This window comes from Sarcophilus harrisii, chromosome 4 (genome assembly GCF_902635505.1).
Source record: "Sarcophilus harrisii chromosome 4, mSarHar1.11, whole genome shotgun sequence".
NCBI classification, from domain to species: Eukaryota; Metazoa; Chordata; class Mammalia; order Dasyuromorphia; family Dasyuridae; genus Sarcophilus; species Sarcophilus harrisii.
In genome coordinates, this window is record NC_045429.1 from 12,404,725 (window position 1) to 12,420,967 (window position 16,243).

At 41.3% G+C, this 16,243-nt stretch overlaps 1 protein-coding gene across 5 annotated transcripts in view; it reads right to left on the minus strand.

The window, feature by feature from the left end:
- The window catches only part of RAVER2 (ribonucleoprotein, PTB binding 2), an 85,619-nt gene that overhangs the window by 44,158 nt on the left and 25,218 nt on the right, over positions 1-16,243 (minus strand). For all 5 annotated transcript variants that reach the window (XM_031968974.1, XM_031968976.1, XM_031968972.1 and 2 more), the window contains exon 2: positions 6,166-6,232. In XM_031968974.1, the coding sequence (XP_031824834.1) occupies positions 6,166-6,232 (67 nt within the window). The remainder of the gene's footprint in view (positions 1-6,165; positions 6,233-16,243) is intronic.

Genomic DNA, 16,243 nt, shown 5'->3' on the forward strand with positions numbered 1-16,243 from the left:
GAATAAATGAATGAACAAATAAACGAGTAACTAAATAAATAAGAATTTACTATGGAGCAAATACTACACAAATGCTAAGGATACATATACAAAAAGCAAAATGGTGTCTGTTCTTACAAGAAATTTACCTTCTAAAAGGGGGAAATGGCACTTATAGGGAAAGAGGGGTCAGGGAGGAATGGTAAATAGAGTCACACATAAAGCAACTGCCAATTCTTTCCAAGAATGGTAGCATTGATTTTAATTTTGGCATCTGAAGTAGAGGTTAACAGAGGGTTTGCAGAATGGGGGTAACATTGGATCACAGCTGGACAAAAGAAGCAGAGGCAAAAAGTCCAGCTCAGCTGCCCAAAAGGAAGACCACCAAACTGAAGTGACGGAAAACTGGTAAATTGTTTTAATGAAAAATCTGCCAGTACACAGGCTGTCAAATTAACAAATGCTATTTGACACAATGATTCCATGATTGTGAATTTACCCTGAAAGTATAACCAAAAACAAAACAAAAAGACCATTTGTTCAAAGATTTCATTGAAGCTTTTCTTGTAATACTGACACTATTGTAATGGGACTATGTTACTTCTATATCTGTCTTCACTTACATGTTTTCTGCCATCTATTTTTTTTCCTAGTAAATTTATTTATTTTTAATACACATTGCTTTGTGAATCATGTTAGGAGAAAAAAAATCAGAGCAAAAGGGAAAAACCATGGGAGAGATTTTTTAAAAAACCCCGAAAAACAAAGTGAACATAGAATGTCTTGATTTACATTCAGTCTCCTTAGTTCTTTTTCTGGATGCAGATAGTATTTTCTGTCCAAAGTCTATTGGGATTGCTTTGAACTGCCATCCATTTTTTTATACTTAAAAAATCTATGTTGGCTAATAAGTTTCTTGCACAGACATGCTATCCTCTATCAACCTCCTCCTTCTCCTCTGCAACATCACATGGGACCAAATTGCCAGGATTTTGCTGTTTCTTGCTCCTTGTCAACTCTCTTTTTAGATTTTCAGTGTATGGGATCCTACATATGCTATTTTGGAAATTTAATTTCCTAGAAATTAATGTTCATTGTAGACTGTTTGGCACTCCCCTCCCTGCACACACACACACACACACACACACACACACACACCACACACACACACTCCTATATTGCCATTTTCTCCCACAGTTCCTCTTCTTTCTGTTTAAAAATCACTTTCTCCTTATTGATTAGAATCAAGTATTCCCTGTGTGGTCCACTCTATCTAATTTACAAAATAAAGTGAATCAACAATCAATCAAGCACCTTTTTAGCAGAAAGAGACCCAGCATGTACATAGAATTGAGCCTTTCAATCATAATTTAATCCTCTTTTTGTACCATTTTGGTTATCTGCTTGAAGAATTCCTCATTTATTTCTTCTTCTGTACAGATAATCCATAATATACCCGGTCTTTCTATTTAATGCTTTCCAACATGCTAGGTCAAGTTGGTAAGATTTTCACAAAGCAGTATTTCTTCTGAACATTACGCCATCACCCTCTCTGTTTTTACCGACTCTGTTCCTTCCACTGTCATAGTCCAATTATGAATTATTTCCAAAGTCTCAGTGATTCCCATGAGGTAGCATTAAGATCACTTGCTTCCCAGCAGACTGACAGATTCTCTACCTCATTAGCTATTTCAAACCTTCTCTTCCCTCCTCCAGAAGTCAACCACACTTACTCGCCTTTCTTTTTCAGCTGAGTTCTTTGCCTCATACTTTCCCGAGAAAATAGAGGCTATTTTGTTTAATGACCCTCTTTTCTTCCTCTTGTTTCATTCATCTTTAGATCTTTTAACATCACCTTCCATTCTCTCTTCTTTTCCCCAGTCTCTGGTGAAATGTTCCTTCTTCCTGTCAAAGCTAAAACTTCTACATGTTCCCTTACTGTTTTTTTTCCAGCAGATTGGGCTCTGCTCAGTAAACTCCAGTGGTTTCTTGTTGCCTGTGCGATCAAATATAAACTTTTCTACTTCATTTTAAAATTCCCTTACAAGCACCCCCACTTATCCTTCTACTGCTGCCCTTCTCCCACTCCAAAATCCAACCAAGATGGCCTCTCTGCTCGGCACATACGGTGCTCCTTCCCACCCATCTGCCTTTGCACAGGGTAGCCCACTTGCCTAGAATGCTGCTCCTCCTCCTCTCCTGTTCTTGGAATACATCCTTTAAATACAAAGCTCAAACAGCACACTCTGTTATTTCTCCTAGGTTTATTTACAAAGGAAAAGAAAATACAGAAATTCAAAAATAGTATGGCAGGAGAAGAGCATGGAAAATGCATTTCTATATGTGGGAATGTATGTACCTATGGGAATGCATATATTGAAATGCACGTATATTTACACATTATAAATGGATATACGTACATACATATATGTGTACATTTGTTGTATATGTGTATGTATTTATGTAGTGCATTTCACATATCCTTATCCTCATATGCTATTTTTGGTGACAGAGAAAAACACACACACACACACACACACACACACACACACAGAAAGAGACAGAGACAGAGAGACAGAAACACAGAGAAAAAAATGCACAGAGAGAGAGAGAGAGAGAGAGAGAGAGAGAATCTCCCAAACAGATGGTACTAAACTTACTAATCTTATTTACCTATAGTTCACCAGAACTAGACTGGTCCATTTAGGTCCTCTCCTATCCTGGAGCACCTGTTTCCTCTAAAGGTCCCAGACGAAAATGATTTCTTTTGCACCAGAATATCTCCCAGAATACCTTGCAATCTGCCCATATGCTAATAATGCTAAATTGAGCTCAGTGACCCATTCTACAGACCCACCTAATCAGAAAATGTTCTGAATATAAAGTGGGAACAGTTAGACAGCTATCTAACAGAAAATGGGTGGACAATATATAGCACAGATAGATGGAAATTTTATCTAGGATCTGGCCCAACCCATTTTAAGGGAGATTTTGATTTCTACCTTTTGGGGGAGCAAGAGAAGTACTTACTCTTTCTCCTTTCTATTAGAGGGGTAGGGGGGTAGAGCTGTATCTACTGCACCTCCAATATGGGTAGTTTGGTGGCAATACGTCCTATTTTAGGAGTGTTAAAAAAAACACTTTCCCCAGTTTTTCCAAAGGGGAGAGTAACACTCACAGTCAGCTTAGCTCCCTCTTACTGGTCACACAAAGACAACAGTAAACAGTGAGCAACATATTTATCAAAACAAAACAGTAAAACAAAAATTGGGGAAGTTATACATTGAGAGTAGACAATAGCGCATCCAAGCGTAAATAAACTCTGGGAGAAGATAAAATCTTAGTACAACTGGGAAGAGAACAATCTCCCCAGGAAAGTCCACTTTTCATATTCTCTAGGGTTGTAGGTCCTGGAAATCAAGGGACATGTTGAGGAGGGGAGTGCATTTTCCACGTGCCTATGGTTCCAGGGGTTCCCATGAGACATTTTAAAGCTCACAACTTTAGAGAGAACTATAGTTCTCTCTTTCCTTTGTGAAGGGTTTCTAAAAAGAAACTGTGTCACAGGTTTGAGGTCTCTCAGTCGATCAGGAGTCACTTCTCTCTATGTACAGGAAGCACAAAGTATCTCAGGGCTGTGCCACCTCCACCTTTCAAGAATTACTTTCAACAAAAGGTCTTTCCTCATTCCCTACCCTGAACTACCTTGTATTTATTTCTATCCATTCCCTTCCTATTTTTTCCATGTCAGTCATGTCCAGTTCTTCATGGCCTCATTTATCTTTTTTTTTTTTTTTTTTGGCAGAAATATCATTTCCTTCTTCAACTTGTTTTACAACTGAGGAAACTGAGGTAAACAAAGCTAAATGACTCATCCAGGGCCACTCAGCTAGTAAGTGTCTGAGGCCATTTTTGAAGTCCTGACTTCAGGTCCACTGTTTTACCAGCTGGCTGTATTATTTCTATCTGTCAGTGTCATTTGCTCCCATCAAAAGGAAAACTCCCTGAGCAGGGATCATTTGTTTCTTTGTATTTGGATTTCCAGGCCTGGCTCATAACACACACTGGAGAAATGTTTGCTGATTGACTGTTCCCAGGCCAGAAGCCTCCTCTTCCTTCCTTACTCAAATGTCATTCTCCTGTTCTATCTTCTTAGCCAGCTGTTTACTTCTTAGTCTCTCCCTTGCCGACTGGTCCTCTCTTAACCAGCAGGAGTAACTGCCTGTGCCACTGAAGGCCCTATTTTCCTCCTACGACTTCCCATTTCCAAGAGATGCTCCTACGCTACGGTGTGTTTTCATAGAGAACTACACCAGAAATGGGTGACATTTGACAAGACAGAGAAAATTCTCAAGCCCATAGCCTGAGCCCAGCAGAATCACAGAATGACAAAAGGGACTTTCCCAGAAGAATGCTAAACTTCAGAGTGGAGATCCGGGCTGCAGCCATCACTCGTGGGGGTTCAGGTCTGCCGGCATTTCTTGGGGCCCTGTTTTCCTGCTTTTGAAATGGCAGGAATGGCTTGTGTTGTTCTAAGCTTCTCTCCAAGAGAGAAGTCATGGAAAATCCTGTTTAAAAGCATTAAGTACAAATAGGTAATGTCATCACCACACAGTAGAGGACTTTATCCCAGAGCAGAGGGAAGGAAGGGAAGAATCAGGGAACAAATGATCCAGAGGGAGCCCAAACGTGTGCTTCCCATTTGGTCCTTCTGCTTGAGGAGAAGCTTGGAATCAAGGGCAGAAGCTTTTGTTGTAGAGTTTGAGGAGAAGCTTGGAATCAAGGGCAGAAGCTTTTGTTGTAGAGTTTGAGGAGAAGCTTGGAATCAAGGGCAGAAGCTTTTGTTGTAGAGTGGGACCGACATGTCAGAAAGGGAAGCTCCCTGCGCCCCAGAGCTGCTCTTTGTTCTTGGTGCACAGCGCTGACTCTGGCCCAGAAGAGCCATTTAATGAACTCCTACCGATTGATCTATCTTCTATGTCCCAGAATGCCAGTTTGACTGGACAGACACAGGACTTTATTCAAACATGGTACTTCTCCCCACCCCAATGTAGGGGGTTTCTCATTCTTTAGAAATTAAGCACTGAATGAATGAATGGTCAGAAGCTTTCACCACACTCTCATCATCCTTTAATTGTACAAATGAACTTCTACTTCAAGATTCGACTGATTGGGTCAGTTGGTGGCGCACCAGCCCTGAAGTCAGGAGGTCCTGAGTACAAATCTGCCCTCAGACACTTAACACTTCCTGGCTGTGTGACCCTGGGCAAGTCATTTAACTCCAATTGCCTCATCCAAAAAAAAAATAAAAAAGATTGGGCTGATCTACACCATGGTGGAAGGTAGATACAGTGAAGTCATGCTAGTTGTGTGATTCTGGGCAAGTTACTTAACCTCTGCCTGTCTCAGTTTCCTCAACTGTAAAATGGGGATAATAACAGCACCAAACTTTCTGGATTATTATTAGGATCAAAAGCGATGATTTGTAAAGCACCCAGGCAGCGCTACATAAAGGAATCATCATCATCAACATCATGACTATGATTATGATCCAACTCTTTCCTTTTACAAATAAGGAAAGAGAGACCCAGAGAGGTGAAATCACTCACTCAATGCCACACGGGGAGTAAGCAGCTGAGGCAGAATTCCAACCCAAAGCCAATGTTCTTTCTACTGTTGGTGGCTGAGAGTTGGATGCTACAAATAACATGGGAAGCTAGGGACACCATAAGCACTGGATCTGGAGTCAGGAAGACCGTAATTTCCATACAGCATCAGACACTGTATGACACTGGGCAAGTCACTTAACCAATCTGCCTCAGTTTCCTCAAATGTATAAATGTATAATACTAGCACCTCAGCTCTAAGGGTTGTTGTAAGGATCCAGTGATATGATATTTGTAAAGCACTTTGGAAATCTGAAAGGGCTATACAAATAATAAGTCTGTATGAACAACACAAAAAATACTAGTGGAGAAAGCATATAATTATAAGATACTATGACACAACTTTAGATGTGGAAGAGAACTCAGAAATCATTTCAGCAAAGTCCATTACACAGATGAGGAAACTGAGACATATGGCCTTGGAACAGAGGAAGCAATGAATAATTATTTATTGATCAGCTTATTAGGGAAAGAAAGGAAGTCCAAAGGGAAGCTCCCCGAAATGCAGAAAGGTTCTTACCTGTCCTTTTGTTCCTGTCCACATAACAGTACTTTAATTCATAGTCTTTCAGCAAATCATGAACCTCCTGAAAAAGACAGAAGGGTGAATCTGTTAACTAAACCCGGAGACTAGATGAGGAAGCCTAGGACTCCCACCCAACAGTTACAGTCATTAGAGCGAGTTGGAGAGAGTTCCGATCCCGAGGCGAAGAGTCATGTTTAACACCCTTGCTCCGTTACCATAGTCGACTGAAACTGGAAACAGATGGCAGAGAACAGAGATGCTTACTTACCTCTTGATTTAACTGACTTAATTACGGAAAGCAACAGTATCTCAAACATTAATAAAATGCCCACTTCTAATTTAATAAAAATGTTATTGAAGGTTGTTAAAACAATATGAAATTCATTGTAATAATTATCTGTCTGAGTGAAAGATAACGGCCATCACATCTTAGTCCTGCAGATTATTACATGGGGAAAGAACATTTACAAAGAGGAGAACACGAAGAGGCTGAAGACGTAATCTTAGGAGACAGGTTGTATTCAGCAAGAAGCTGAGCTATCTTCCTGAAATGAAAATGTCTTCCCCCATAAGACCGTGATAATGGATAGGAGCAGATGAGAGAATGATTTGGAGTCAAACAATCGTCCAGCATCTATAAAGGGCCTACTGTGTGCCAAAGACAAGGGATACAAATATCAAAGATGATCCCTGCCCACCAGCTTACATTCTACATCAATGTGTTACATTTGCCAAGTGCTTCGCAAACTATAAAGCCGAGCTACCTGAAACACCTAAAACGAGGAAGTTCGAAGTCTGTTAGTTGGTGATTTTGCTTTTTCTTTGGGGGAATAAATCATAAGTAGATTAAACTGATTTTTCCCCAATTATATTTGACAAGTATCACCATGTACATGACTGTAGGTGTATAAGCTATAGGGGATTGCTTGCTGTCTTTGGGAGGGGGATGTAGGGGAGAGAGAGAGAAAAAAATCGGAACTCAAAATCTTACAAAAATGAATGTTGAAAACTATCTTTAAATGCAATTGGAAAAATAAAATACTATTGAGGAAAAAAGAGTAAAAGTATAAGTAGAGAAAAAAATTATATATATTTGGCAATTTACAAGGCAGGCCTAGATACCTAAGAATTATTACTACATCTAAAGAATTATTATTATACTTAATATTATTAATATTAATTATGTTATATATTATTAATATTAATACATTGTTATACTTAAGAATTATTATTATGCCTAAATAATTACAAGAATACTATTATTCCTAAATGAGTTACTAGTTGTTTGAAGTAGAGATTGGACCGGAAAACCTTCAACGTCCCTTCTGACTCTGACACTCTGGAAGATCAGTTAATACCAGGACAATCGAATGAGGAGCCTTGCAAGCTTCCACGTGTTCATGGGAATTAAGAAGAGATCCACCTTACTCTCATTAGGAAAGCCCGCTCCCTGTATGAGCCCGACAGGTGCACCTCGCCAATCTCTTCATTCAATCAGTCCACCTGATATCCAGAGGAAAGTGGTTTTGTCTGAAAAGGATCAAGTGTACCCCGGACAGGCCTTGGACAGGCCGGGGTATCTCATTTCCCTGGTTAACAGCTGTCAAATGCCAGTAAATAAAACATGATTCCATTCTTCACCTCATCAAGTATCTCCAAACAGATGAAGTTCGGTGACTAAGATTAAGTTACCGCTCTCCCATATTCAAATCGTTTGCCCATTCTTCTCCCGACTCCCTCCCCAAGATCTCCTGCATCCATCCTCTGGTCATCCCCCAGATGCAGACTCTCCTAGATGGCTTCATCTCTCATCTTCCTGTCTTTGCACTATTTCTCTCTCTCTCTCTCTCTCTCTCTCTCTCTCTCTCTCTCTCTCTCTCTCTCTCGGGGTTAAGTGACTTGCCCAGGGTCACACAGCTAGGAAATGTTAAGTGTCTGAAGCCAGATTTGAATTCAGTCCTCCTGACTTCAGGGCTCTAGCTACTCTGCCAATTAGCTGCCCTGCATTATTTCTCAATGCCTCAAATGCATTCCCTCCTTACCTCTGCTTCCCAGAGTCCCTCTTTTCTTTTACCCAGAAGCAAGCACATGATCCTTAAGAGAAACAGTAGAGCATTTGAGGATTTTCATTGTCATGAATTAATCCATAACCCAGAATCTAGATAGTATATGAAATCCCTAAACCAAGATGATTGCTGAAATTACATCTTTTCTCTTCTCTCTTCATTTTTTTATTATCTTTCCTTTTCTTCCATTTTAGGCCAGCAGAGAGCACTCATCCACACTGGCTTTCATGCAATTCCTGAGCTCTTCATGGAACACTTATTGTCAACCACAAGGACCCAATTAGATTTCACTAAGTCTGCCTAACTAGGAGAGACAGTGTTGTAGACTAGCTGGAGCACTGATCATGGAGTCAGAAAGACCTGAGTTCAAATCCAGCCTCAAAGAGTATTTAGCTGTGGGATCCTGGGCAAGTTATGATTAAATTTTGAGGAACTGTAACCCCTGGAATAATCAGCTTCCTTACCTAATAGCCAATAATAATGCTGATGAGAGCTAGCATTTACATAGCATTTACTGTGTACCAGGCACCGTGCTGGCCACTTTCTCATTTGATTCTCACAAGCACAGGGAGGGAGGTATTGTTATTATATTTCCCCATTTGGAAATGGAATGGATTTGGCTGAGGGGCTGCTCCCCTACCTCCCGTTTCCCTAACCCCAGGGAGCTCATAGCTCCTTTACATTCTGCATATAGAACACGAGTCCCTCAGGCCTAAATCTTGTTGCTTTGATGAGGGAGGGCCCGAATTTTTCTTGAAATCTCCTTCCTCAAAGCTGACTCTTTTCCCTGAATTCTTAGAGACAAAGAGAAAGCCTGGCCATCTCTTGGCCTTGCTAGGGCCTCTAGCCTGGGTACTTGTCTAACAGATCCTGGGCCCTGGGCTGCCAGCCTGACCAAAGTCCAGCAGGCCGAGGTCCGAATGCAGACGGCTTCATGGTGGGAACTTTCTTTTGGACTGATTTCCTCCTCGGCTTCTCGTTCTTGAGTGCAAGAGATCCAAGAATGACAAAACCACAGATTAGGACCTAGAAGTGATCTCAGAAATCAACCTGTCTAGGTTTTTCACAGATGAGAAAGAATGAAATCCACAAGTGCAGTAATTCCCCTTCATCTCAAAGGGAGTGACGGTCAAATCAAGAGGTGTTTATGAAGCACCTACTATGTGCCAGGAAAACAATAGGATTAGAAAGAAAAAAATCAAAAATCAAGTCTTGTTCTTGAGGTGTTCATTCAAATGGGAGAGACAAGATGCAAATAGCTCATACAAACAAAGTTACAGATAGGATAAACCGAGGCAAGGCACTAAGGATCCTTGGGAAAGGGTCCTTGAAGAAGGTGGGACTTTAGCTGGGATTTGGAGGAAGCCAGCAGAAAGATGGAGGGGAGATGGATCATCCTGCATGCTGATGACAACAGAGAGAGCTAGGTGGTTGGGGCAGCCAAGGAAAGTGCACAAAGTTGGGAAATTAAGTGTCTTGTAAGGAATAGAAAGGAGACCAATGAAAGTGCATGGCAGAGAGCCTAGAGGGGGAATACAGTATAAGAAGAGTGGAAAGGAAGGGAAGATTGGGGTATGAGGCTTTAATAGAGGAAGGACTTCATGTTTGATCTTGCATATAACAGGGAGTCATTGAAGTTTATTGGGGTGTGTATTGGGGGGAGACAAAAAGAGAGAGACAGAGAGAGAGATAGACAGAGAGACAAAGAGACAGAGACAGAGACAGAGAGAGACAGAGAGACAGAGACAGAGTAATAGATGAGATTTAAACTGGGGTCTTCTGGTACCAAATATAGCCTTCTTTGTAACCCACTACACCTTCTAGTTCCTGATGGGTGTTTACAATCTCTTTCTATACATCCTCTATTTTCAGATAAAGAAATAGGCCCACAAAGATTAAGCGAGTTGATCAGCATCACACAACTACTAAGTTTCCTAACCAGGATTCAAACTCAAACCTGAGCCCAAGTCCAGAGCTCTCTCTATTCACTACTCCAGTGCTTCTTAAAGTGTGGTCCAGAGGATCCTGAGGGTCTCTGAAACCCTTTCAGAAGGTCTACAGGTTCAAAATTGGCTTGTTTCTAATACAGTATATATCTACAAGTATACTTCACATATACAAAAACTCTTTGGACAAATCTTCAATTTTTAATAGCATAAAAATATAGAGGAACATACACTATACTAGCTAATACACACTGTGGATGAAAACATATCTCCCTGTTTTACTGCTCTCCATGCTGATACTCAGAACTCACAAAATTAAGAATATCTCTGGGTTTTTACTAGTAAACTCCAAACTTTTTTGATCATATACCAATATCAATTTTAAAAACTGAGCACTCCAAATATATTTATAAATAAAATACATAGATGTATAAAACACATACACAATCTAATTTATATTTTAATGTACTTAACATCTACTGGTCATCCTGCCATCTGGGGGAGGGGGTGGGGGGTAAGAGGTGAAAAATTGGAACAAGAGGTTTGGCAATTGTTAATGTTGTAAAGTTACCCATGCATATATCCTGTAAATAAGGCTGTAAATATTAAAAAAAAAACACATACACACCCTGTTGTGATAACATGCTATGTAAACTACACAAAACAAAAAAATTTAAAATGAGATAAATTATATTTTAATCTTGCCTTTATAAATACGGCAAAACATTTTCTTTCCCTTAAATACACTATTAATTAATTAATTAATACACTAATTATTCGGAGAGCAATATGGCTCCATATTGTCATGTTATGATTTTCTTTTTTTTGTTTGTTTTTATTTTTTTTAATTTTATAGCTTTTTATTTACAAAACATATGCCTGGGTGATTTTTCATCATTGACCCTTGCGAAACCTTCTGTTCCACATGTTAGCATTTTCAAATGCCTTGCCCTAACACTCTGTGACGCTGAAATCTCAGAGCCTCCTTCTAAATTGTCAATTGTAATATTTGGTATTAAAGTCTCTCAAAGAATCCACACCTTAAAGACACATCTGTAAATGGAAGAAGCACATCAGCAGCCGTGCCGACTAAAGCAGGCCTCTTATTTTTTAATCCATCAATTACAGATGAACTTTCATTGAAACTCAGCTATTACATTTTCATTTTCCTTGACATCAACCAGTTACTTCTACAAATGAATCCACAGTTCCAAACGCCCTGCCAGCTCTGCATTTCAGAGGCCTTTGAAAGGGATCCGAAAAGGTCTTTCCCAGCTTTTAGTGTGGGTGGGTGACAGAGACACCGAAGGAGGGCTTTGAAAGCTCTGGAACTTCTCTGTACGATTCTTAGCTGACATTTCAAGGCATGAAATCCATCATTAATCATTAATGATGAATTGATATAGCTGACTAACTGATAAATGATTAGCTGATCTTAAGCCATGTTTCTAATCATCTTCCCAATAATTCAGAATGACTCTGGCTGCCTGGCCATTGGGGCTAATTAAGTCATCAAGGCTTTGACTTTGTAATGAGGCTAGCAAAGACAGTGCCTCCTTTCTGGAGCTGGAGCTGGAGCTCTGACCATTTCTCCTGTTCACTTTTGCTCCCATTATTAGGGTTATCTTCGATCTAAAATTTCTTTGCTAGAATCTTAAGGAGGAAGGAAGGAAGGAAGGAAGGAAGGAAGGAAGGAAGGAAGGAAGGAAGGAAGGAAGGAAGGAAGGAAGGAAGGAAGGAAGGAAGGAAGGAAGGAAGGAAGGAAGGAAGGAAGGAAGGAAAGAAGGAAGGAAGGAAGGAAGGAAGGAAGGAAGGAAAGCATTTCAATGCCTTCTATATGGCAGGTAGTGTGCTAAGAACTTTACAAATATCATCTCATTTGATCCTTATAACAACTCTGGAGCAGGTGCTATTATTATTCTCATTTTCAGGTGAGGAAACTGAGGCAGATCCAGCAAAGTGACTTGTCTGGAGTCACACACCTAGTCAGGTCTGAAATCAGATCTGAACTGCAGCTTTCCTGACTACAAAACCGGCACTTTGTCTACGGTGCCACCCGCTTCCCTTCGTCCAAGTTGAGAGGGTCAATTTAGCTAAAACTAGATAATATCAATATATTACAAATACAAAATTATAAATACATTATGATCAAATGGGATTTATAGGAAATGCAGGGATGCTTTAACTTATGGAAAACTATTATAATAATATATAAAACTATTATTATGTTGATAACAGATTTTTAAAAACATTATATCAAAAGGTGCAGAAAAACTTTTTTGATATCATCATCATGATCCTGATTACTCTTTTACCTCCTGAATCATCCTAGGAAACTTGATTCGCTCTCAGAGTCAGATGACTGGACTTCCGTTCAAGGATACCCCTTATTTTCTACCTCATCACTTCAAATCAGCGCTAAAGGTTGAGAAACCCAAGGAATTCTATTACATAGACATTCATCCAATGGCCACTGGGTAAAAGAAATAGGGCCAGGCGTAAGGTGGTCCCTGCCCTAAAGGAGAATGCAGACAAACAACAATGACCCTGGGCAAGCCAATCAATTTCTGTTTGCCTCAGTCTGTCCAACTGTAAAATGGAGATAATAATACTATCTACTCATAGGGTGGTTGTGAAGTGCCAGAGAGGTGCTATCTGTAAAACATTCAGCACAGTGTCTGTCTGGCCATTCTATGGACAATAAAACCTATTTCCCTCCCCCGAAAAACTGAGGAAATCAAGTCTTCTTCTAACTTCTGGCTCACTGGCCTAAGGCCCCTTGCTGTTCTCTGATCTCTGAGGTTCTCCCCTGCACTTTGAGGTTACAAAATGGCTTCACGTTGCCTTTGCCTTTGCAGTAGAGAGGAGGGAAAGTTATCATTCCCCGTTTTGGGATGAAGAAGCAGGTCCAGCCCTCAGCCTGGGCCCTGCCTTAGTCCCCCGTCCCGGGCGATGGTCTCCACTCTATCAGGGCTGCCTCTCATGGCATTTCTTTCCTCCAGACCTATCAGGACAGAGCGTATTTTTCCTGTGAGCTCTTTCAACAAGTCCTTAACTGGGAGATAAAGCTCCCCGCCAATTCCAACACTTGGGTCAACGCTCCAGTCACTTCCTCTGCTGGCTTGAAATCCCTCCTTTCCAGGGGGAGGTTAATCTGATCCAAGAATCCAGTACTTATTAAGTCTCCTGGGTGCAGTCTCCAAGCTATACATTCAACACCCTCCGAGCGGGGCGTCAGCCTGGAAAGATCCAACAGCAAATATACCCCCACAGATGTGCTTCCTAAGGGAAGGGACACAATCATCATAAAACTTTATTGATTGTTTGACACAACAGAAGACACAAGGCTTTCCTTACTAACTGGCTCAAGGTCATTTTTGACAGTTCCTCGAATTCTCTCACTCATTATCTGCCATTAATATCAACAGACAAGTAGATTTTTTTTCCTGCACTAACAATTTCTGCAGGAAGAATAAGAAGTAGGATCCGGGTCCTTTGACAGAGGTGATTTTGAGGCATCAAGGGATGAAGGAGCAAATCCATCCCGGGGTTCGTCCAACTGCTAACCTTACGTGGATTTTAAAACCATAATGCAAGGACTGCCGAGTTTGGAGTCTTTTCTTCTCTTTCAAGTGGCTCTCAGAAAAATCCCCCTCCACTTGTTTTTGGATGACTTACTTGGATGACTGTCTAAACTCAATACGATTATGAAGGATAATCTGTAAATCCTCCTCCTCCTCCCCCTAATTGGGTACCACTAGACACTCTGGGCAAAAGTTAAAATACATCTTCAGGGAGCTTATATGAGATAACTTGTACGTGTTGTAATAATAATAACTGCTACCGTTTATTATTATTATTAATATTATTATTACCAAACTACTTTAAGGTTTGCAAAGGATTTTACAAGTATTATCTCACTGGATCCTACCACAATCCTGAGAGGTGGGTGCTAGTATTATACCCATTTTGCAAAGGAGGAAACTGATGTTTAATGACTTGCCCAGGATCACACAGCTAGTAAGTGTCTCGGGCTGGATTTGAATTCACATCTTTCAGATCCTAGGTCCAGGTCTCTATCCACAGTGTAACCTGCATTCATTCTTCTGCCTTATTGGCATATATGGTCTGAAAAACTGTGATGTAATGGGGAAGGGAAGGACATGGCTATAGGGCAGGAGGATGGGGGCAGGCTGCTCTTAAGGGGATCAGGAGGGAGTCAACCTGGAGCTAAGGATAATAGAGAAGGGGAGGAACCAGGGGAGGCAAATTTCACAAAAGGGCATTTCCCAGCTCAGTGTCTCCTCCATGATGGGCGCCCGTAACTGTCCATTACAGTCAGTGGAAGGGAGCAAAATGAGATTCTTAGTCAAGTTGCTTTGGGGGATGAAAGGGGGGAGTATGGCAGTTTTGAGAGAGCTGGAGGGTAAAAGGCTGGAGCCCAGGAGACCACTGAGGAGGCTCCGAATAAGACGATGGATGAGGCTGGGTGACAAGGGACCAAGGTCTGGGAGCTACCCCTGAGGAGCCTCCACAACTCTGCTCTCTGCCTAGCAGGACCCACAGCAGTCCTTCAGGTTAAAGCAAAACAGCCTCAAACAGGAAACTGACAGACATGTGTGGGGGGTGGGGGTGGGGAGGGGGTTCTTCAACAGCCTCTGCCCAAGAACAACAAAGTTCTAATCAGTAAAACAGTGTTTTCCATATTTCGCTCCCTCTTTCTTCAATAACAGATAACAACGTAATTTTAGCCATTTCATGGTGACCTGAGATCATCAATTATCTGAAAGCCCATCAGCGGGGAGGCTACACCCCCTAGCTCAGAACTCTTCTTCTTTCCACCAGTGAGTTCTCAGCATCCAACCCCGACTTTGGTTATTTCTAATTTGGCACGAGCTGGTTGGGGGACAACGGGGGGATTGAAGAGCTGTAAAAAGTCTTCGATGTGCTAGAGTTCAAAGCCTTTTAAAGGGAGGAAAAGGGAAAGGCAGAAGGGGAAAGGTCCTTTCTGGCCCCAGCTCAAGATAAGGGGTTCCAGGGCTGGGACCTAGGTCAAATCCAGAGGGAGGGAAGGAAACAGGGAACCAAGAATGTGGGGGAGAGAGGGGAAACAATAGTTGTTCATAGAAAAAAGTAAAATAAATTTTCTAAAAGTCCTAGTAATTTGAAGCATCGAGCCTATGGCAAACTTGTGCGACAAAAGTTAATCCCTTTGTCTTCTTTTGGGATCCTTCAAACACAATTCCCAACCCCAAGAGAGCTGTGGGTCCAGATGGTACCTGGCCAACCACCATGCTGCCGGGCGAGACGTGCAGCCGTGGAGAAGGAGGCGCCAGGAAATGAACCACGATCACAAAAGGGAGGCTGGAGGGGACCAGATAAGCTCACTGCCGGGCCCTCATTTCACTGTGATTCCAAGCTAATACTGGCAATTTTTCAGACATAGGTTTTAGCTTCCCACTGGGCCTGTCTCCCAAAGGGCAGTTCACGGTTTTTGGACCCCTTCAGCTTCCAGCTCAGTGTCTCCATTACAGCAGACCCCAGTGATGACCCCCAAAGGAGTGATATGAAATTCATAGGTCAGCCAGCTTGGCAGGTCTGTGAAATCTACATGATAGATTTTAGAGTCAGTCAGTCACCTTGTATTGATTAAGAGTCTTCTGTGTATCCCAGCATTGTGCTAAATGTTGGCAATACAAAAGATCCCTCACCCCCCAAAAGAAAGGCTAAGTTGATGACTCAGATCTGGCCCCCTCTAGAAAGGTAAAGTACAGGCACAAGTGGGCAGGAAAGGGGGATGTTCGGCAGGTGCCTTTTTGTTTCTCTCCCAAGAACTTGACCATTCTTGTTGATCTACCAGGAAACACAAAACATCATTTTTGGTCTAGAAATAAAAAGACAAAACTTTTTTTTCCTTAAAACTCAGGGGCATGAATCTGAGTCTAGCTGCAAAAAATACTTTGAAAAGGGTCCAAGGAGAAAATGAAAAAGGATCTAATACCACCTTCAAGAAGTGGAAAATTCACAAGCATTTACCACCCAGTGAAAATGTTAATCAAC